We start from the raw sequence: 22,682 nt of genomic DNA, 5'->3' as shown, positions 1-22,682 counted from the left end.
ATTAAATGACTGGATGTCACTTTCTTTTTTAAACAGCAGATGCGTCTTTTCTCTCCCCTCAAAAATCAGAAGATTCCAAGACCCTTAAGGATGTAGAAACCACAAGACAGAAGGACTCTGCATCTTAGCATCAACACCTGGAGAAAAGCTATCTAATAAATAGGAACATGTGCACTGGACTTTAACTTGAACATTAAAACAAAAAACACCTTTATATTGTGTGACCCACTGAAATTTACAAGCAGCAAGTATTACCATAACAGATTCAAAAGCTGGTAGCACAAGTATAGAAGTACCTTAATAAATATCTAAAATACATAACCTTGGGCTTAATGGTAAGGCAGCAGGAGCAGGGTAACTATTGTTCAGGACTGAAAATACTAAAGGCTAAAACTCCTTGATTAAAAATGTCCTTTTTAATAACTTGGAAAACATCTTGGGAGGGAAAATCAAATGATTATTGAGCCTTATAGGTTTAAAGAAAGACATTTAAAAGTATGATAGTAGTTGTATTAGTTACTGCATGCTTACTCTGGCAAGATATTACAAAAAAAAAAGTTCAAATTGCCTATTTGATAACAAAAACTGAAAGGGAAGTCAAAGTTGGGACCTCCCAGATTTAGAAAAGTCCATTGCTTCTAGAACCTGAATAGTAAGAAAAAAATATTGAAAATAGCTTTGAGCAACAAAAGCCAATTACGCTTTCTCAAATAGGAGAGTTTATCCTTCGGACAAAAGGTATTTGCTTCACACTGAATTACTGTTTTCAGGCCTCAAAGTGATCTCTATTATGCTGAAAGAGAAAACCAAGAAAGTGAGGTGGAAAGAAATAATTTGATAATTATTTCTAAACCATAACTGAGTGTAGTTATTGGTATGTCCAAGTAATAGGAAACAAAGAAATAAGTCTACTAATTTTCAAGGGAATTTGTAACTGCAAAAAGCCATGTGCCTAGCTTACAAAATCCTTTGTCTCTTTAAATCTTTAAAGAATTTGAAAGGAACAACTGTGAAATACATAAAGCCCCCAGGGAAAGCAGATTCCTCACTGCCAACTTTGATGTAGCACTGAGCACAACAGATGAGAAAGAACCTCCCAGTGGAAGCATAGGTAACGGAGGACAGTGGACGAGGGGCAATGTTTCAGGGAAACAAGCTGTCTAGACAAGTGACTTCCAAAAAGTCAGAGGAGGAAGTCTTCACTTTACTTGCCTGGCTGATTTCATTATTGCTCTGCCACAGTGACTAGTATGTGCATCCAGTCTTCCATTTTTTAAGTGGGACTTTTCTGTTATTTTATCACTGGTCCATTCATTTATATATTTTGTTTTTGGTTCACAGTTCACTTCACAATAAGGAGCAATAAAAGGACACAGTAGAGAGAACTGCACATCTCCTAGAGATCCTCTACTTGGTCTTAACTGTATTGGATTCGATGTAAGGGAAAAAGGATGCATATGGATATTTGGTAGCCAGAAGACAAGACATTGGCTGAGATGGCAAACTATTCTTTGGAAATGGATGCTCCCATTTACATTCTCTTGTGTTGTTATGAACAAGGAACTCCCTAGCCAGGGGCTACATTTCCCTGATCCCCTTGTACCTACTCTGTCTATGTATCGTCAATATTTTCCCCTTCAGCTAGTTAAGAGAATATTCCAAGATTCTATGAGATTCCACGGCCATAAATTAGAAGGAACTTTGATACCAGACAAACTACATGAATTAAGCTGTGTACCAACACCTTCATCAAATTCACATGTAAGGGAGAAATATAATTGTATTATGTTGCTATCTAAGAGCTGATAAAACTACATTACCTTAGTAAATATAGTCCTTGTTAGATTATTCTATTTATATTAATTCAAAATTTATGTGTAACCAATATGAATTATACTTGTCCTAAGCAGTCATTTTAATAAACAAATTAAATTATTTATATACATTTGAAATATACTTATCAAATTAAATTAATAATGCAATAACAATTAAAAAATAAAGTGGGGCATTTTACTTTCATAAAAAATTAATCAGAGGCTGTATCATTTTGGAGGCTTTTGCATCACTGCAACGTTCCACTTTAGACAATTCCCAGATTGACTTCACTAGACAAATTAAATACCTAGGTATATTTCAAATTAATTAGATTCTCAATTCTAACTTTTATTTTAAGACCTAGACTGAAGGCTTCCAGAAAACAGGGATATTTTCTTTCAGTATTTAGTCTCATTCTATGCCACATTAAAAAGATTTAGGAAGTAAATATAGGGATTTATTAAGCATTTTTATGATGTTCCATAACTATACTCAATAATTATGAACAAGAAGAATTACAGAAATTGTTCTGTTTTTCTCAAAAAGCATTAATTTATTTTAAGATGTCACCAGGGCACATTTTTATCTGCAGTTAATTGTGCATTTAATCATAATTTTTCATTTTACTTTTTACAGTTTTATTGAGAAAAAAATGACATGTATCACCATCTAAGTTGTCATTTAATTTGCATTTCTCTAAAGACTACTATGGAGAAGGCAATGGCACCCCACTCCAGTACTCTTGCCTGGAAAATCCCATGGATGGATGAGCCTGGTGGGCTGCAGTCCATGGGGTCGCTACAAGTCGGATGCGACTGAGCTACTTCACTTTCACTTTTCACGTTCCTACATTGGAGAAGGAAATGGCAACCCACTCCAGTGTTCTTGCCCGGAGAATCCCAGGGACAGGGGAGCCTGGTGGGCTGCCGTCTATGGGGTCGCACAGAGTCGGACACGACTGAAGTGACTTAGCAGTAGCAAAGACTACTGATGTTGAACACCTTTTAATATATCTGTTGGTCTTTCATACATCTATTTATGTCCTTTACCCATTTTTTAATTGGGTTGTTTTTTATGCTATTGAGTTGTATGAGGAAATAACTCATACATTTTTGGATACTAGCCACTTATCAGATATATTGTTTGCTTTTTTTTTTCTCATTCTGTAGATAGACAATGTATTAAAAACTAGAGACATCACTTTGTCAACAAAGGTCTGTATAGTCAAAACTATCATTTTCCAGTAGTCATGCACAGATGTGAGAGTTGGCCCATAAATAAGACTGATCGCTGAAGAACTGATGCTTTAGAATTGTGGTTGTACAGAAGACTCTTGAGAATCCCTTGGACAGCAAGGAGATCAAATCAGTCAATATTAAAGGAAATTAATCCTGAATATTTATTGAAAGAACTGATGCTGAAGCTCCAATGCTTTTGCCACCTGATGAGAAGAGCTGACTCATTGTAAAAGACCCTGATGCTGGGAAAGACTAAGGACAGGAGAAGTGAGCAACAGAGAATGAGATGGTTGGATGGAATCAACCAGTGGCTGATTGACCAATTAGTTGACTCAATGGATATGAGTTTGAGAAAACTCTAGGAGATACTGAAGGACAGGGAAGCCTAGCCTACTGTAGTCTATGCCATCACAAAGAGCTGGGTATGACTTTGTGACTGAACAACAATGAGATTGTCTTTCCCTTTGCTGATTTTTTTTTTTTGTTGTTGTTGTTATTTAGAAACTTTTAAGTTTGATGTATTCCCACTCACTTAATTTATTTTATTTTTAATTTTGTTACTTGTGCTTTAGGTATCATATTCAAAACTGATTGCCTAGACCCATGCCAAGAAGCTTTATTTTAGGTTATTTCATGATTTCAGGTCTTACATTTAAATCTTTAATTCATTTTGAATTCATTTGTGTAAATTATATAAGATATGGGTCCAGCTTCATTATTTTAGATGTGAATATCCAATTATTCTAGCACTATTTATTGGAGAGTCTCTTTCCATTAAGTATTCTTGGCTCCCTTATCAAAAATATTACTTGACCATATATGCTTGGGTTTATTTCTGTGCTCACAATTCTCTTGCACTGGTCTATGTGTCAATTTCTATGCCATTTTCATGTTCTTTTGATGACTTCTTTTATACTGGAGTTTGTTAACAGGAAGTATGAAGACCCCTGCCTAAGTACAATTTTTACAAATACTAACATAGACAATTTTTTAGCTAAAACTGAAACAATACCAAAGGCTCTCAATTTGCTTTTCCTTTTACATAATTTAAAAAAAAAAATGTTGAGTGAAAAATCACTTGCCATTGGGAAACATCCACTATGCCCCTAAAAGTCAGGTTAATTTCTCCCAAATCAAACCACTGAGAATCTGGCTCAAGGGAAATTATCAATTTTGGTTCAATATCCTGCAAGCCTCAGCAGTCAAGCAGAACAAACTGTATCTCAGCATAAAAGCTGAACATTGTTTTTACTTCTTGTTTGTGCATGTGTGTTTTGGTTATATACGATTCTAATGTACATGGTAAAATTCAGAATTTATGTTATATGTTTAAGGGGAGTGGTGCTAAGTACTTATTCTATTGTTTTTAAATCTTGTCCTTTCCTTCAGTGTTTACAAACCAAGTTTCTCTCATTTTTATTTTTTTAAGTAACATTTATGCCTTATCCATTATTTATCTCAGAAATGTCAAATAAATTACAGCTTAGTATTTCTTATCTATAATTTTGGTGGGTAAGCTTTAGTAACCATATCTTCTGACTATAATATTTGATATTTGATGCATAATTATATTATACTCCAAGCTCCATAAGAGAACAGACTATATCATATCTTTGATGTCTGATCACACCTGAGTGCCACATGAAAGCTGTCCATATAGTTTCAAAAGCAGTAAACTGCCTTATTACTACCTCATGTTTTCATAGAACTCTACATAGGAAACAATTAGAAATAAATTTTAACTTCTTAAAAATATAAAATTGTTTTTAAATAACAGCACAAATTCTCCAAATATGTAAACTATTCTTTGGCAGAGAGTAAGAAAGTTTTCATGCCACCATAGAATCATTTCATAAGTGAAACAATAATGTACTTAATATTACCCCAGTGGCTTAGAAATAGTCACTTAGTTTCCAAGAGTGTTGGAAAATCTGGTACAATAAAAGCTTCCATCCCAGCCTCTCACACTATATCTTTAAAGAGATAGTGGAATGCCATACAGAGTACCTCCAACCCAGTTCCTTATCAGTGTTGTAGAAAAAGTTACAGAAAACAAAAAAACAAAAATAATTGTCATTTGCTTTAAAATAGGAATTCATCAAGGCTTATATTGTCACCCTGTTTATTTAACTTGTATACAGAGTACATCATGAGAAATGCTGGACTGGGAGAAAAACAAGCTGGAATCAAGATTGTCAGGAGAAATATCAATAACCTCAGATATGCAGATGACACCACCCTTATGGCAGAAAGTGAAGAGGAACTAAAAAGCCTCTTGATGAAGGTGAAAGTGGAGAGTGAAAAAGTTGGCTTAAAGCTCAACATTCAGAAAACGAAGATCATGGCATCCAGTCCCACCACTTCATGGGAAATAGATGGGGAAACAGTGGAAACAGTGTCAGACTTTATTTTTCTGGGCTCCCAAATCACTGCAGATGGTGACTGCAGCCATGAAATTAAAAGACGCTTACTCCTTGGAAGGAAAGTTATGACCAACCTAGATTACTTTGCCAACAAAGGTTCGTCTAGTCAAGGCTATGGTTTTTCCTGTGGTCATGTATAGATGTGAGAGTTGGACTGTGAAGAAGGCTGAGAGCTGAAGAATTGATGCTTTTGAACTGTGGTGTTGGAGAAGACTCTTGAGAGTCCCTTGGACTGCAAGGAGATCCAACCAGTCCATTCTGAAGGAGATCAGCCCTGGGATTTCTTTGGAAGGAATGATGCTAAAGCTGAAACTCCAGTACTTTGGCCACCTCACGCGAAGAGTTGACTCATTGGAAAAGACTCTGATGCTGGGAGGGATTGGGGGCAAGAGGAGAAGGGGACGACAGGATGAGATGGCTGGATGGCATCACTGACTCGATGGACGTGAGTCTGGGTGAACTCCGGGAGTTGGTGATGGACAGGGAGGCCTGGTGTGCTGCGATTCATGGGGTCGCAAAGAGTCAGACACGACTGAGCCACTGATCTCTCTTATCTCTCTTTTAAAATAGTGACAAGAGAAATACTCCTCAGAATTAGTTTTAACATCCTGGGCTAAAAGCAAACAAAGAAACTCTCAGAGAAGATGGAATGAAGGGTTGGAAAATAATATTTGTACATATTCCACAGGGTTAGCTAAGTGGAAAGAGGCCCCTCAGTGCCTGAGAAATATAAAGAAAAGATAAAGGGCTGTACATGAGAAAGAATTATTACACTACAATGTCTGTGGAAGATGATGTAGGTGCATAATCCATTTTTCTTTTTTCTGTGTTATTGTGGTCCCAAATTCTCTCCCATATCCCTCTGTCTTTCATATGCCAATGGGGAAAAAAAAAAAGTTGTCTATGACTGTCTCTTTTAAGTTGGCATGTACCCAGTTCTGACCAAGAAGACATGAGGGAATATCTGCTTTGGGAGCTCTTCTACAACCCAAGGAAGAAGTAGTGCTGGTTTTTGTTTTTTGTTTTTTAACTGACTACCATGTTTCTAGTTAGGATCCCTGAAACTTCAGTAGCTGTCTTGTAACCACAGGGCAATTAGCTTGAAAAGCACACACTAATGATAACATCACACAGTAAAGAGGTAGGAGGAACCCAGGTGGTTAATAATACTGTTGAGTCAATAAATCAACCAAGGGCTGTCCTAAATCCAGGTTTTCAATGAAATGATAAATCCCTTCATAATTTAGGCTGTACACAGCTTTTCCGTTACTTCCTCTAGTTGAGTGGACATCATTATTCAATGAGAATTCAAAGAAACCTCCCTAACAGGGAATGGGTAGAAGATTGGGAAGATATTATGTATAATTAAAACAAGCTTTTGAACTCAATAATTTAGACATAAGATTAACAAACACAGAAAACTTAGAGAGTTAAAAAAAAAATGAGATCGAGAACAGCAAAGAAAATAGAGATGCAGAATGCTTTTGCATTACTTTGACATTGTGAATTATACGAGTCAAGAACACAGTGAGAGTTAAAGCAATGTGTGTTAAGTTTCCAGTAAAGGTTGCACTGAATAAAATAAGCCCACTCCAAGTTGCTCTTCCATATTCCGAGGCTAATTACAGTATAATAGAATAATCATTTGTAACTGAAGGAGTCAGTAATTCAAGGTGATGCCATACATAAACCTACACTTGAAGAAAGGTCTATAGAGGAATTTTGAAAGAAGTTGAACCTAGACAAAATTAACTAATGAGAATAAAAGAATTTGAGTCATAGTTAAGAGAATGCATATGGATTTAAACACCTGAGTGTGGCTCTGAATCACTAATTTCAGTTAAAATAGTTCAGACCATGAAACACATACCTGTACACCCATGTTGTCTTACCTATTTGCATCTGCACCTCTTGATTGAAAAGTGGTCGGCAATAACTCTCCTAAGACTTTTGGTAAGTTGGCCTAAGATAGGCAGATGCCATTTTCTCATATAATTATCTATGAACCTAAATCTAAGATTGTTAGACTCACCCAGAGAAGTTTGTAGTAGTGTTAAATGGGAAATATGCATATATAGATAGATAGATAGATAGCATATTTAGATGGCTTATTGTCTGTAGCCACGTTAGGCATTACTGACAAAATGGAGGCATGGCCCCAACCTCCTCTCCTCATCTCGCAGGCATGGCCCCAGGATGAAGGAGTTAGGCCTTGTGATTCTGACTTGTTCTTTCCTTTCTTCGGTTGAGTTGGCTGGAAAGAATGTTAAGGTGCTTGAGAGAAGCATGAGAAAGCACAAAGCTTTCTACAGTTGTGCCCAGAAAATAATCTATAAGATAACCATTGACATTTGCTCAAGGATCTTTACAAAGAATGTCCCAGGATGAGCAACTGGCTGCAGCTTGAGGCCATGGGAAGGATTATCTGAGACCTGTTTGTGAGGGAAATATTTATGGCAAAAGAAGATTGCTGAGTTTAGGGTTTAGGAATAATTAAGAATAGCTAGAAGCCTTTTTAGGAGATACTGATCTTAAGATGCTAGGGGCAAACAGGATTTAGAAAGATAAGAAATAAACTGAAGAATGTAGCATGAGTTACAATGTAATCACAAGTTAAGTACAGTAAATCTGGGTGGGGGAAACTAAAAACGTCAAACCTATGACCTAATGCTTTTGTCAAAGTATAAAAGAGAAACTGAAGCTTGAAATAAACGTGTAGTTCCATACTCTGAGTCAGAGACTACATCATTGTCCACCAATGTAGTTCTGTATTATAAGTCAGAGGCTACATCATTGTCCGCTGACACCCCTCACCCCTTCAGGCTGATTCCCTGGCTGCTAGAGCTGGATTCCGGCAGCTTATAGATAGATAAAAAGAAATACAGCTAGTGCTATATAGATATCCACTTGAATTTCATTGAAATAGATAAGAAAATGCATTGGTAAAACTTTTGAAATAATTAATACAAATTTATAAGACTAAGGAGGTTTTCATTGCACTGCATTGTGTACAGTGCTCAATCACCCATTGAGTATAAAGAGAAGTAGACAACTTCCTTAGCATTTTCCCACATACAGATGAATTCAGAGGTCAACCCAACTGAGGACTACTATCATTTTCAAGACCAAGACTGTTTCAAAATTAAATTAACAAACCAAAATACACTTTCAGCATTTCATTTTATTCCTCAACATATAAAAATAAAATAATGTTTAAGATATCCAAAGAGAAATTACAGCAGATCAATACATAAATTCAGGAGAATGACTATTGGAGCTATTAAAATGCCTCCATGTTTTTCTGAGTTTTCTTCTAATGAAGAGGAATTCCAAAGAAGGTACTGAGGAAGTACCTTTCATTAGTCAGTCTTGGTCCCTGTTAGCTTTAACTTTGATTCTATTTTTATTTTTCTCAGCCATGACTAGTTTCACCAACAGCAGGGATCCAGGTTGGTGTTGGGAAAGGTATTATCAACTATTAAATACTGCCAGTTACTCTTATGTGAATTCAGCTTCTGAGACTTAAGCTTCAGTCCTCTTCTGGATCCTGGCAGATAAACTACTTTAATAGAGAACAAAGACAACACATTTTTTCCCCTCAATACTGACATGGGGTCATGGATCACAAATAAAACCTACAGATCATTCTACCATTCCTTCTTTACAAGTCAAAAGTCTATCCTACATAGAAAAAAGATACACATAGTATTGGTAATGTAGTCAATTTCCACCATTTCACATGATATAGGAGATTTCCCCTCTCTCTCTAATTGGCCATCTCACATAACTCTATTGAATATGAGTTCTAGCTAGAATCTGCCTGCCAATGCAGAAGATGCAGGAGACACAAGAGATGCAAGTTCAATCCCCGGGTTAGGGAGATCTCCTAGAGGAGGAAATGGCAACCCAACCCACTCTAGTGTTCTTGCAAAATTCCATGGACAAAGGAGCCTGGAGAGCTACAGTCCATGAGGCTGCAAAAGAGTTGTACATGACTGGGCAAAGGAGGATGAAATGCACATACACAATACCTCAAGCCCCCCAAATATTTCCCCTGAATTTTCAAGTCCAACTCCATCCCTAAATTATATCTTAGTAATTTTACTGTTTTTCTAATATTTACCATGCTTAGCATCAATTGATCCCCTCTTATGAAGACCTACAAGACCTTTTAGAACACCCAAAAAAGATGTCCTTTTCATTATAGGGGACTGGAATGCAAAAGTAGGACGTCAAGAAACACCTGGAATAACAGGCAAATTTGGCCCTGGAATACGGAATGAAGCAGGGCAAAGACTAATAGAGTTTTGCCAAGAAAGTGCACTGGTCGTAGCAAACACCCTCTTCCAACAACACAGGAGAAGACTCTATACATGGACATCACCAGATGGTCAACACCGAAATCAGATTGATTATATTCTTTGCAGCCAAAAATGGAGAAGCTCTATACAGTCAGCCAAAACAAGACCAGGAGCTGACTGTGGCTCAGACCATGAACTCCTTATTGCCAAATTCAGACTTAAATTGAAGAAAGTAGGGAAAACCACTAGACCACTCAGGTATGACCTAAATCAAATCCCTTATGATTATACAGTGGAAGTGAGAAATAGATTTAAGGGCCTAGATCTGATAGATAGAGTGCATGATGAACTATGGAATGAGGTTCGTGACATTGTACAGGAGACAGGGATCAAGACCATCCCCATGGAAAAGAAATGCAAAAAAGCAAAATGGCTGTCTGGGGAGGCCTTACAAATAGCTGTGAAAAGAAGAAAAGCAAAAACAAAAGGAGAAAAGGAGAGATATAAACATCTGAATGCAGAGTTCCAAAGAATAGCAAGAAGAGATAAGAAAGCCTTCTTCAGTGATCAATGCAAAGAAATAGAGGAAAACAACAGAATGGGAAAGACTAGGGATCTCTTCAGAAAATCAGAGATATCAAAGGAACATTTCATGCAAAGATGGGCTCGATAAAGGACAGAAATGGTATGGACCTAACATAAGCAGAAAATATTAAGAAGAGATGGCAAGAATACACAGAAGAACTATACAAAAAAAGGTCTTCATGACCCAGATAATCACGATGGTGTGATCACTCACCTATAGCCAGACATCCTGGAATGTGAGGTCAAGTGGGCCTTAGAAAGCATCACTATGAACAAAGCTAGTGGAGGTGATCGAATTCCAGTGGAGCTATTTCAGATCCTGAAAGATGATGCTGTGAGAGGGCTGCACTCAATATGCCAGCAAATTTGGAAAACTCAGCAGTGGCCACAGGACTGGAAAAGGTCACTTTTCATTCCAATCCCAAAGAAAGGCAATGCCAAAGAATGCTCAAACTCCTGCACAATTGCACTCATCTCACACGCTAGTAAAGTAATGCTCAAAATTCTCCAAGCCAGGCTTCAGCAATATGTGAACCGTGAACTTCCAGATGTTCAAGCTGGTTTTAGAAAAGGCAGAGGAACCAGAGATCAAATTGCAAACATCCGCTGGATCATGGAAAAAGCAAGAGAGTTCCAGAAAAGCATCTATTTCTGCTTTATTGACTATGCCAAAGCCGTTGGCTGTGTGGATCACAATAAACTGTGGAGAATTCTGAAAGAGATGGGAATACCAGACTACCTGACCTGCCTCTTGAGAAATTTGTATGCAGGTCAGGAAGCAACAGTTAGAACTGGACATGGGACAACAGACTGGTTCCAAATAGGAAAATGAGTTTGTCAAGGCTGTATACTGTTACCCTGTTTATTTAACTTATATGCAGAGTACATCATGAGAAACCCTGGGCTGGAAGAAACACAAGCTGGAATCAAGATTTCCGGGAGAAATATCAATAACCTCAGATATGCAGATGACACCACCCTTATGGCGGAAAGTGAAGAGGAACTAAAAAGCCTCTTGATGAAGGTGAAAGTGGAGAGTGAAAAAGTTGGCTTAAAGCTCAACACTCAGAAAATGAAGATCATGGCATCCAGTCCCACCACTTCATGGGAAATAGATGGGGAAACAGTGGAAACAGCGTCAGACTTTATTTTGGGGGGCTCCAAAATCACTGCAGATGGTGACTGCAGCCATGAAATTAAAAGACGCTTACTCCTTGGAAGGAAAGTTATGACTAACCTAGATAGCATATTCAAAAGCAGAGACATTACTTTGCCAAAAAAGGTTCGTCTAGTCAAGGCTATGGTTTTTCCTGTGGTCATGTATGGATGTGAGAGTTGGACTGTGAAGAAGGCTGAGTGCCGAAGAACTGATGCTTTTGAACTGTGGTGTTGGAGAAGACTCTTGAGTGTCCCTTGGACTGCAAGGAGATCCAACCAGTCCATTCTGAAGGAGATCAGCCCTGGGATTTCTTTGGAAGGAATGATGCTAAAGCTGAAACTCCAGTACTTTGGCCACCTCATGCAAAGAGTTGACTCATTGGAAAAACCTCTGATGCTGGGAGGGATTGGGGGCAAGAGGAGAAGGGCACGACAGAGGATGAGATGGCTGGTTGGCATCACTGACTCGATGGACGTGAGTCTCAGTGAACTCTGGGAGTTGGTGATGGACAGGGAGGCCCAGCGTGCTGCAATTCATGGGGTCGCAAAGAGTTGGACATGACTGAGCGACTGATCTGATCTTATCTGATCTGATTTGCAAAATTATTGTAACAATTTTATACTCATGGTAAAATGTATTTTTGTATAGTGTAGTGTGATGATTTTGGTTTAATAGGAATCTTGGAAACAAACCTTAGAACCAAAATTGTAAACTAGTTTCTCTCCTGTCCTCAGTTACAACCTTCATCAGACTGAAGAACTAAATAGTTTATTATTAAAACAATTTGATATTAAAATACAGATCAACTGACAAAGGTAACTATGAAGGTGGTTTATTCTCTAGTTTTATATTCTAAATACCTCGAAGGTAATTCAAACATAACCTCCACAAGATCAATTATTAAAATAGTGTTTCCTCTGCTACTTTCTTCCTTAAACCCATAGTTATTCTATAATTTTGTCCTCCATCACATATACATTTCATTTTATTTCCAGGCCATACTACTTTATTCTCATTTCCCCTCCTTTTACTTAGTACTTGGCTATATAATAGACAGTCTATATGAAGTAAGCCATTTTAAAGCATTTTAGTAGAAAGAGAATTGGAATGTAAACAAAAAGATCATCTTTAATGAAGCGAAATATTGGTCTGGTTACTCTATTCACAACAGTATTGTAAGCATTGGAAAGATTAGTAGTTATTTTTGAAGTAACATGAAAAAAAGAACTTCATATACTTAGAAAGTATGTAAGCCCTTTATATGTTTGACATTATTTAATCCTCACAAGAGCCCTTTAGTGGATTATCATTATTCATATTTTTAAGATAGGAAAATAAAGATAAAAAGAGACATCCAACATCTAGTAACTGGTATAACTAGGATTTGATCCCAGGGAGAGTGACTTTAGATTAAACTCTTAATCATTAAACAAGCCAAGGTCTAATAACTACTACCAGAAAAACTATTTTTGATACTGGTTGGACTATGATCTCTGTGCTACCTTCAAACGGTTATGACAGGATTAGAAATAGTTTTAGAAATTTCTTCAAGAAACCATGGGAAAAGAACACTGCTAAAATTTGAAATTTATAAGAAAATCTCAAGAAATATCTCCAGAAAAATAGCCTGAATTAATGAGTCAATGTCAATACTGCAAGAATGAAAACAAGGTTTATAAACAATCTTTTTCTGGAAAATTTAGATTGGAGCCTCGTCCAAGTCATGTTGATTTTCTGGAGAAAATTACTAATCTATATTCAACCCATGGAGAAATTTTTTTAAAAAATTAGAAATTTTAGAATGACAATATTGTAATAATTTTTTATATAAAAAGGGAATAGGAGGTTGAGAAAAGTAACATCAAAAGCACAGTCCAGTAAAAAGTATATTTTTCAATGTAGCCTGTGAGAGGTAAAGAAGATCTCCATCCTTTTCTATACCTATCAAGGTCAGGCACTTAATAGTTGGGTCAGACTTTTAAGACATTCTGATATTTTCTGAACTGAAGTTATAACAATTACAAAAGGCAGGAGAAATTTCACTGATGGTGCTTGTCCCCTTAAGTAGATCATGCAGAGTCATTCTAATCTCACCTATTCAAATTACCCTTGAGCTGCCCAAAAATAGAAGAAAAAAGAGAAAAAAGAAAAACTTGCTGTTGTTTCCCTAGACAGTAGCACATTAACCCTAGCCAAATTTCTGATATTAAGAGAAAAATATCAGAATATTTTAAAAACTGTTCTATTATAAACAGGATTATATTTATAAACATGAAGAGCTTTTCCTTCCTTGATTTCTAAAATCCATGACTGAAAAAACAGCAATTGAGACACATAGCAAACTCCAACAAACAAACAAAAAATTCCAAAGAGCCTTTTGTGATAAATGATACGTGACAAAATACATTTAAACAGTTACTAGGCCCAGAGGAATCCAGCAGAGAATAAACACAGCAATGTGGAGGCTTTCTACTCCTAAGTCCTTTCACAAAAATGACAAAATATGGTTCTTTCATGTAATGACAGGGAGAAATAGGAAGCTTGAGAAGATAAAATATGTTGTTGTTCAGAAGGGGAGATGGTGGTGTCACAAACATTATATTTCAGAATGGCAGTTCTATTTGAAAAGAGTCTCTGAATCTTTTGTTTTTAAGAATGGGGAATAATAAGAGTGGTAGAAAGGGGAGAAACATAACAGCTTCATCTCTTAACACTTTCGACAGACAAGACTGTATAAAGGTTACTTCTGAATTCATTTAGCACACCCAGGAAAAACATGCACGCAAATATATTTCTAAACAGAATGCCAGAAGAATGTTGTTAGCACATTTGTATATTTCCAATTCTTCCTTACTACCCTTATTCAACACCCAAACAAATCAGTTTAAGTACAACTTCTCTTACTAATGTCTTTCGAAGCATTGCTGCAGTCAGATTTGAGTCAAGTAACCATCTGCTGCAAATACAAATAGAGCTACATTCAAGAATTATATTACACAGGCTTCCTAGCAAAGCTCTTACGTGCAAGCTGTTCTTGTCAGAATCAGAACCATTGTGATGATGCATCTTAATATTCAATCAGACTTTAAGTAAAGAGTGACAAAAGTCCACATATGGATGACAGCTGTTTCTTCAGTAAATATTTTCGCATTTATTGAATGGAGGCTTATGGCAGCTTAGGCTATGTTCCATCAGACATTTCAGCCTGAACTGCCAGGGGACGATTAAAGCTACAACAAGGATAAAATTTTTGCTTTTAAATCTTTGTTACAACTTATATCTGAAAAAAGCACCCACCAGCTCCTCCAACTAAAGTGGTACACTATGCCATTATTTTGAGAATATCCTTTCCCAATAGTTACTGGTAAAACTACTGATTTTATAGAACTTTATATAATATCATAGTGTTTATAAAATTAAAGTATAATTCCTGTATTAAGTTCCTAATTACATGAAATAAGTTATTGGGTACCTATAATTTGATAAATTATGAAATATTAAAAAAAGAGGAATTAGTTTATTAGCTAAAAGAAGTTCAGATAAAATAAGGCCTCTTTTTAACCAATAAAGCAGCTTGCAAAGCTGATGATTAATTCAGTTACTCCATAATACGACAATGTTTACACATCAATAGTTGGAGGAAGAAAATCGTTTCAAGTAACAAAGACAAACTTCATGTCTTACTAATATCCCCAAACATGTACAATGTTCCTTTAATAAATCCTAAATGTTGTGTTGAACCTAAATTTTTTAACAGCCCATTTTTCAGGTAGAATTTTTGAAGTTTGGTAACTACAAGGTCCACTACTAAGTAACTTAGGTCTCTTATCTTTAACCTAAAACAATGCTGAGGCTCTTCTCTGGTGACATCAAAGTGATCATTAGGAGAGTAGTGGGTTGACTGTGTCTTAGGCAAGCCCTGCAACAATGATGTGTTAAGGAAACGGTGTGACTCAGCTTCTTCACAGTAGATTACAACTTCTTTTTTCCTTCCTGTAATGTAACTGTTCAAATCAACATAAAAAACACTTTTGAGCCTGTTGTCTTATATTCCACCACTCTTCTCAGACTTTTTTTTTTTCCAGGGAAATTATTTCAGATCAAACACGATAAAGAAGAATTTCTTACCCTGCTATTGGATCCACTGCTATTGCCTTCGGATTGTGAAGTTCCAAGTCAATCAGGGTGACACAAACAGACCCATTGTAATCACACACAAAGATCCGGTCACTGACATGGTCCACAAAATAGAGATTCCTCGTGAGCCAGTCAATTGCCATTTGTTGCACATCTGAAACACACACACAAACACACAATCATTGAATCGCATGTGCAAATCTAGTATCATAAACCTAAGAGTACATGAAGTGAAGAAGTGAAGTGAAGTCACTCAGTCATGTCCGACTCTTTGAGACCCCGTGGACTGTAGCCCACCAGGCTCCTCCATCCATGGGATTCTCCAGGCAAGAAGACTGGAATGGGTTGCCATTTCCTTCTCTATGGGATCTTCCCAACCCAGGGATCGAACCCAGGTCTCCCACATTGCAGGCAGATGCTTTAACGTCTGAGCCACCAGGGAAGCCCCTCTAAGAGTACATAAGTCTGTCCAAACCATCACAGAAGATACTTTAAAAGTACAAGTAACTTTACAATAAAAAAGTCCCTGCAAAGATAATTTCTATGCCAAAATAAGTGCTTATTCTGCAAAATAATGCCTATCTTTTGATACTTTTCTTCCTGCTACCTAAGCACTTGAGGATGACCTAGACAAAAGGGCAAAGAGTTTTTAAATCCTAAAAAATAGGTATTTACAATAAAATATTTCACCTGATTTTTGCATTTGTTCAAATAGTTCATCTAACTCAATGGGCATAACTGGTTCAATGACACAGCTAAATGTTTTAGTAGTAAGAGGAATAAATATTTTTTGTGAATTAAGGTAAACTCTTATTTTCAGATCCTCTTAACTGGAAATAACACAAAAGGAGGGGCGATATGTTCTTCTGATGGCATATGTAGACACTGTAAAGTAAGATTGCTCAAAGATCAGTTAATTCTCTAGAAGAGGGCTGTTTCTATAGGAGAGTAATTTGTTTTATGATGGAAATAGTCTATATCTATTCTGTCCAATAAAATAATGACTAGTCAACTGTGTCGAGTGAGCACTTAATTTGTGGCTGGTGTGACTGTAAATTGAATCTTTATTGTATTTCATTTTAATTAATTCAAACTTGAAAAAAAAGTAGGAAGCCAGTGACTCATATGGATAGTACAGGTCTAGAAGAATGTATCTATTTTTAACTTGAGTATTTTCTATTTGATCAGAACCACACACTATGAAATTTCATGCTAACCAGTTGATATTTATCCCAATGGATAACCCTAAAGGTTATGGTTTCTTATTCTCTGAGGCACTGACCATTTTTATACCTAACTATGAATCTCATTTAAACATTTCTTTTAGATGCCTGTAAGTATGCATTTCTACTAATGATCTTAGATCATCAATACTGGGCTGGTTCTCCAATAATTCCATAAATAAATTTCTGATTCACATTCATTCCTGAATTTTATGACAGTCATATTTGTGTCTATTACAAATTATAATTTGATAGTTATAGATGAAAAAGTGAAAGTGAAGTTGCTCAGTTGTGCCCGACTCTTTGCGACCCCATGGACTGTAGCCTATTAGGCTCCTCCATCCATGGGACTCTTCAGGCAAGAGTACTGGAGTGGGTTGCCATTTCCTTCTCCAGGGGATCTTCCCAACCCAGGGATCAAATCCGGGTCTCCTGCATTGTAGGCAGACACTTTACCGTCTGAGCCACCAGGGAAGTCCAAGTGAGGTATACTATATATATTTCTTTTTTTTTTTCCCCCAAACCATGGTATAGAAGACAGTAATTGTGTGGAAATCTCTAAAAATCCCTACAAGGACAAGCAGTAAGTGAATATCGTAATTCACTGGATATGGATTTTTTTAGGTCATCAATTACAGTTTCATTTCTGAATTACATGGTTTTTATGGAAACATAAGCATTTAACTACTCCACAAACTACATGAACCATTTCAGCAGCCAGGATATTTTAAAATCTTAACTATTTTTTCTGTCTCCAGAAATGTGGAAATGTATACTTAGCTTTGTTTTTTATTCCCTTTGCATTATTACATTAGCTAGAGAACAGACCCCACTGTTTCAAATGTCATTTCAAATTCCTAGTGTTCAGATAAAGTATGTGCCAAAGTCCATTTAATAACCCATCTCTCATGCTAGGCCAGAAGTTGGTTTAGTCTATGCAACTGTAAATTCAGACAAAAGAGCTGTTTGACAGCATTCACACCTTTCTTCAATTCTAGATCACTGCAGAAAGATTCTCTGCTACTGAAACAATAGGTATTGTTAACAGCATCCTAGTTTGAAGCAGCAAGGTCTCACTAAAAAACCTAATAATTAGCCTAACAGTAACTGTGGGAATTGATTTTGTTTCCTTTTTCTAAACTTGAAATTTCTATCTGCTTTTAATATGATTTTTATTAAGACTGGAGAATTAATGCAATTAAAGAGAGTTCAAGTAAGTAAATCAATGGACGAATGGATAGATAGATATAGAGACATAAATAAATAAAATTAGGTAAAATATTTTGAACATTTTAGATTTTTGACATTATAAAAATGTCTCTAAAATTTTAGTAAGATCCTTATTACTTTATTGTTACTAGAAAAAAATTAAATATGTTCCTGTTATAATTTTTCTCTAGTTGCTTTTTATTCATTCTTCAACTAAAAGTTACTAGGATTTTACCCTCCCTGTTCTTTTGAAACAGTTGCTTTATGATCATTCAGAATTTCTTATATGCCAAAAGTGAAGTTTACTTTTGTGTTCGTATCAACAACATCTGTAGGTACTGACTACTTACTTCTGAATAATAATCTAAATATCAATAATGGTAAACCTTTGAATTACTGTGAAAAAAATATTGAAATTTTTTGAAATTTATAAAGTAACATATAAATATAAGTAACTTAACAATCTTTTTAAAGTGCAATATATGTTGAATGTAAAAACTTATACAAACAAAATAAAAAGTTGTATCCAAGAGAAATTAATTTTAAAATTTGAGGGAAAAGTTTAAAAATGATGAATACTTATGATAATCTATAATTAGATTAAAAATATTATATCAGCTTTTTCCTATCATCACATTATAGGACAACTAATCAGAACTGGTGAATGTAGAACTTAACACTTTTGCTTCACTATAATGTAATATATGCTAACTATTGTGGACTAAATTGTTTTCCTCCCAAATTCATACGTTAAAGCCTTAACGTCCAGCATGGCAAATGTGAATATGCTGCTGCTGCTAGTAAGTCACTTCAGTCGTGTGCAACACTGTGCAACCCCATAGACGGCACCCCACCAGGCTCCCCCATCCCTGGGATTCTCCAGGCAAGAACACTGGAGTGGGTTGCCATTTCCTTCTCCAGTGCAGGAAAGTGAAAAGTGAAAGGGAAGTCGCTCAGTCGTGTCCAACCCTCAGCGACCCCATGGACTGTAGCCTTCCAGGCTCCTCTGTCCTTTGGAAGTAAAATCTTTAAAGAGAATATGACATTAAAATGAGGTCATTTAGTGTAAGCCCTAAACCAAACTTTCTAGTGTCCTTATAAAAAGAGATTTAGGCATATAGAGACAATTCTGGGACTACCTGAAAACAGAGAAAAGGTCATCAGCAGCCCAAAGAAAGAGACGTCAGAAAGTCCAACCCCGTTGCATCTTGAGCTTGGAATTCCAGGCTGCAGACTATGAGAAAATAGATTTCTTTCTTTTTTTGAGCCACCCAATTTGTGTATTTTTTTATATTAAACTTTGTATTTTGTATTGGGGTATAGCTGATTAATAAATAATATTGTAATAGTTTCAGGTGAACAGTGAAGGGACTCAGCCATACACATTCATATATCCTTTCTCCGTCAAACTCCCGTCTCATCCAGGCTGCTATATAATGTTGAGCAGTGGTCCATGTGCTATCCAATCGGCCCTTGTTGGTTACCCATTTTGAATATAGCAGGATGTATAGTCTGTGGTTTTTTTTATGGCAACACTAGCAAAATAATACTACTGAAGTATTATTCAATAGAGTAGTTGATGCCACAAAATAATTGAGAACAAAAGTCAAAATCTTGCTAAGAAAAATATAAAAGAAATGTCTGCATGTGCTTTTAACATCAGACTAGACCACTTTCTAAGAGGCTCTTTCAAAGACTGGTTAGTTCTGCTGGCGAATATACTTTTGCTTAATTTACAATTTAATATTTTAAGTGCTAGTCTCTAGGAATTTAAATATTAATGTGTATGTTTGCAAATTAAAAGTAAGTTTTATTCAGTAGAGATGCAAATGATATCCTTCATGTAGTAAATATAACCCCCAGTTTTACTGTCCAGTATGACATTAAATAGTTTTATATCTAATCTTACTATCTTAAATCAGAGTTTTTTTTTCCTTTCACTGATTGCAAACACTTCAGTCTTCTATGTCTGCTTTTGAGCCAGATTTACCATCTTACTGTTTCTCTTAATAATGAGCTAAATAATTCCATAGCACATGTGCATTATATATTTGTATGAGTCATGTTTTTAACTTTTTAAACATGATAGGTTGGCACATATGAATCTTGATTTTTTAATTTGCCATATTATTTTCAACTAGCAAGAGGCAACAGATGTAAATGTCCACAAAGATTAGAAAAAAAATCATAAATAGGCAAAACATGTTAGACTATGAAAAACCTAGATGATGGCTCAAAAGTATTCATCTTCTTAAAAAAGTAGCCTGAATTTCAGCTGATTATTTTGATATAGAAATGTTTTATTGTGTCAAAGAAGCCCAAGATAAGAATTTCTGAATTTCATTTGAAATCTCCCAATTTTTAAATATGATAAGCTAATTTTTAGAAATTCTAAAGCACTCTGCATATCAAACAAAACCTGTGTGCAGTCAAACTGGATCAAAGTCCTCCACAGCAACTGTGCTAAAGTAAAGCAAATAGTGTGTATCATTTTGTTTCAGCCTAACCTAAATACACAGCAAAGCCAGAGATGAAGGGCAGCAGAGATATACATGGTGTGTGCATGCTAAGTCACTTCAATTGTGTCCTTCTGTTTGTGACCCTATGGACTATAGCCCACCAGACTCCCCTATCCTTGGAATTATCCAGGCAAGAATACTGGAGTGGGTTGACATTACCTTCTCCAGGGGATCTTCCTGACCCAGGGATCGAACTCACATCTCTTACAACTCCTGCATTGGCAAGGGGGTTCTTTACCACTAGCACTACCTGGGATCCAAGGTATTATTTTAAATGTGAATTTTAAATTTTTACCATGCAGTAAATGTACACAATTGAAAAAGATATACCCCCTTAAGGTTTACAGTGAAAAACAGCAATGTTCACTTCACTTCTGTCTACTGTCTTTCGATTGTCTTAACTATTTCAATTATATTTATTAACACATCCCATGGATGGAGGAACCTGGAAGGCTGCAGTCCATGGGGTCGCTGAGGGTCGGACACGACTGAGTGACTTCACTTTCACTTTTCACTTTCATGCACTGGAGAAAGAAATGGCAACCCACTCCAGTGTTCTTGCCTGGAGAATCCCAGGGACGGGGGAGCCTGGTGGGCTGCCATCTATGGGGTCGCACAGAGTCAGACATGACTGAAGTGACTTAGCAGCAGCATCTTCTCACAACCTTAATTTTTAGTTAAATTAACACTCAAGGTTTATATAATTATGATGATGTACATTTATGTTGACAATTGAATAAAGTAGTTTAATATGACTATACTTTCTTCTTGAATAATTTTTGTGTTTTTTTAGCATTCCAGTATTTTTTTCTCTTTGTTGCAATTAATCATCACATAATTCTAAAACACACACACATACACACGCACAACTCTGACAATGCAAACTAGTGCAGCCACTATGGATAACATTATAAAATATTTAAAAAACTAAAAACAGAGTTATCACATAATACAGCAATCTCACTCCTAGGCATATATATATAGAAGTAATAAAAACTCTAATTTGAAAAGATACATGTGGCCTAATGTTCAGTGCAACATTATTTACATATCTAAGATGTGGAAGCAAACTAAATGTCCATCAACAAATGGATGGATAAAGATGTGGGGTATGTGTGTGCGTGCACACACACACAATGGCATATGACTCAGCTATGGAAAAAAAAAATGAAATAATGCCATTTTCAGCAACATGGATGGACCTAGAGTTTATCAAACTAACTGAAGTAAGTCAGAGAAAGACAAATATCATATGGTATCACTTATATGTGAAATCTAAAAAAATGATACAAATAAACTTATTTACACAGAATATAGACATAGAAAACATTTAAAAGAATGAAATTATAATACTCTTTAACGTCACAAACAAAAATACAAAGCAGATTAAAAACCTAAATATAAGATCAGATTCTATAAAACTTGTAGAGAAAAATATCTAACCCTCTTACATCTATATCATAGAAATATCTTTTTTGATCTATCTCCTGGAATAATTAAAATAAAATAAAAAATTTTAAAAATAATATTTAATTAACCTCAAAATCTCTTGCAGAGCAAAGGAAACCATAAATAAAATGAAAAGATGACCCACATAATGGAAGAAAATATTTGCAAATGATGCAACTGACAAGGGACTAATCTTCAAATATATAAAAAGCTCATGCAGCTCAGTATCAAAAACACAAACAACCCAATTAAAAAATGGGTAGAAGATATAGACATTTATCCAAGGAAGATATACAGATGGTCACAAAGCACATGAAAAGATGCTCAACATCATTAATTAATAGAAAAATGAAAATCAAACTTACTTTGAAGTATACCACCTTGACTAGTCAGAATGGCCATCATCAAAAAAAAAAAAAAAAAGAGAAAGAAAGTAAAACTATAGTCTACAAAAGAATGCTAGAGAGGGTAAGAACAAAAGGGGGCACTCCTACACTGCATGTGAGAATTTAAATTGGTACAGTCATTAAGAATATTCCTTAAAAAACTAAAAATAAAGTTGCCATATGATCCAACAATCCCACTCCTGGGCACATATCCAGAGCAAACCATATTTTGGAAAAG

At 35.9% G+C, this 22,682-nt stretch overlaps 1 protein-coding gene across 1 annotated transcript in view; it reads right to left on the bottom strand.

Moving 5' to 3' along the window:
* The window catches only part of LOC132343034 (low-density lipoprotein receptor-related protein 1B-like), a 1,281,806-nt gene that overhangs the window by 226,647 nt on the left and 1,032,477 nt on the right, over positions 1–22,682 (bottom strand). Inside the window, exon 7 of the mRNA XM_059878471.1 lies at positions 15,650–15,812. Coding sequence (XP_059734454.1) covers positions 15,650–15,812 — 163 coding nt within the window. The remainder of the gene's footprint in view (positions 1–15,649; positions 15,813–22,682) is intronic.

This window comes from Bos taurus, chromosome 2 (assembly GCF_002263795.3).
Source record: "Bos taurus isolate L1 Dominette 01449 registration number 42190680 breed Hereford chromosome 2, ARS-UCD2.0, whole genome shotgun sequence".
NCBI lineage: Eukaryota > Metazoa > Chordata > Mammalia > Artiodactyla > Bovidae > Bos > Bos taurus.
Note: the sequence above shows the minus strand (reverse complement) of the source record. Positions and strands in the feature narration are given on the sequence as shown.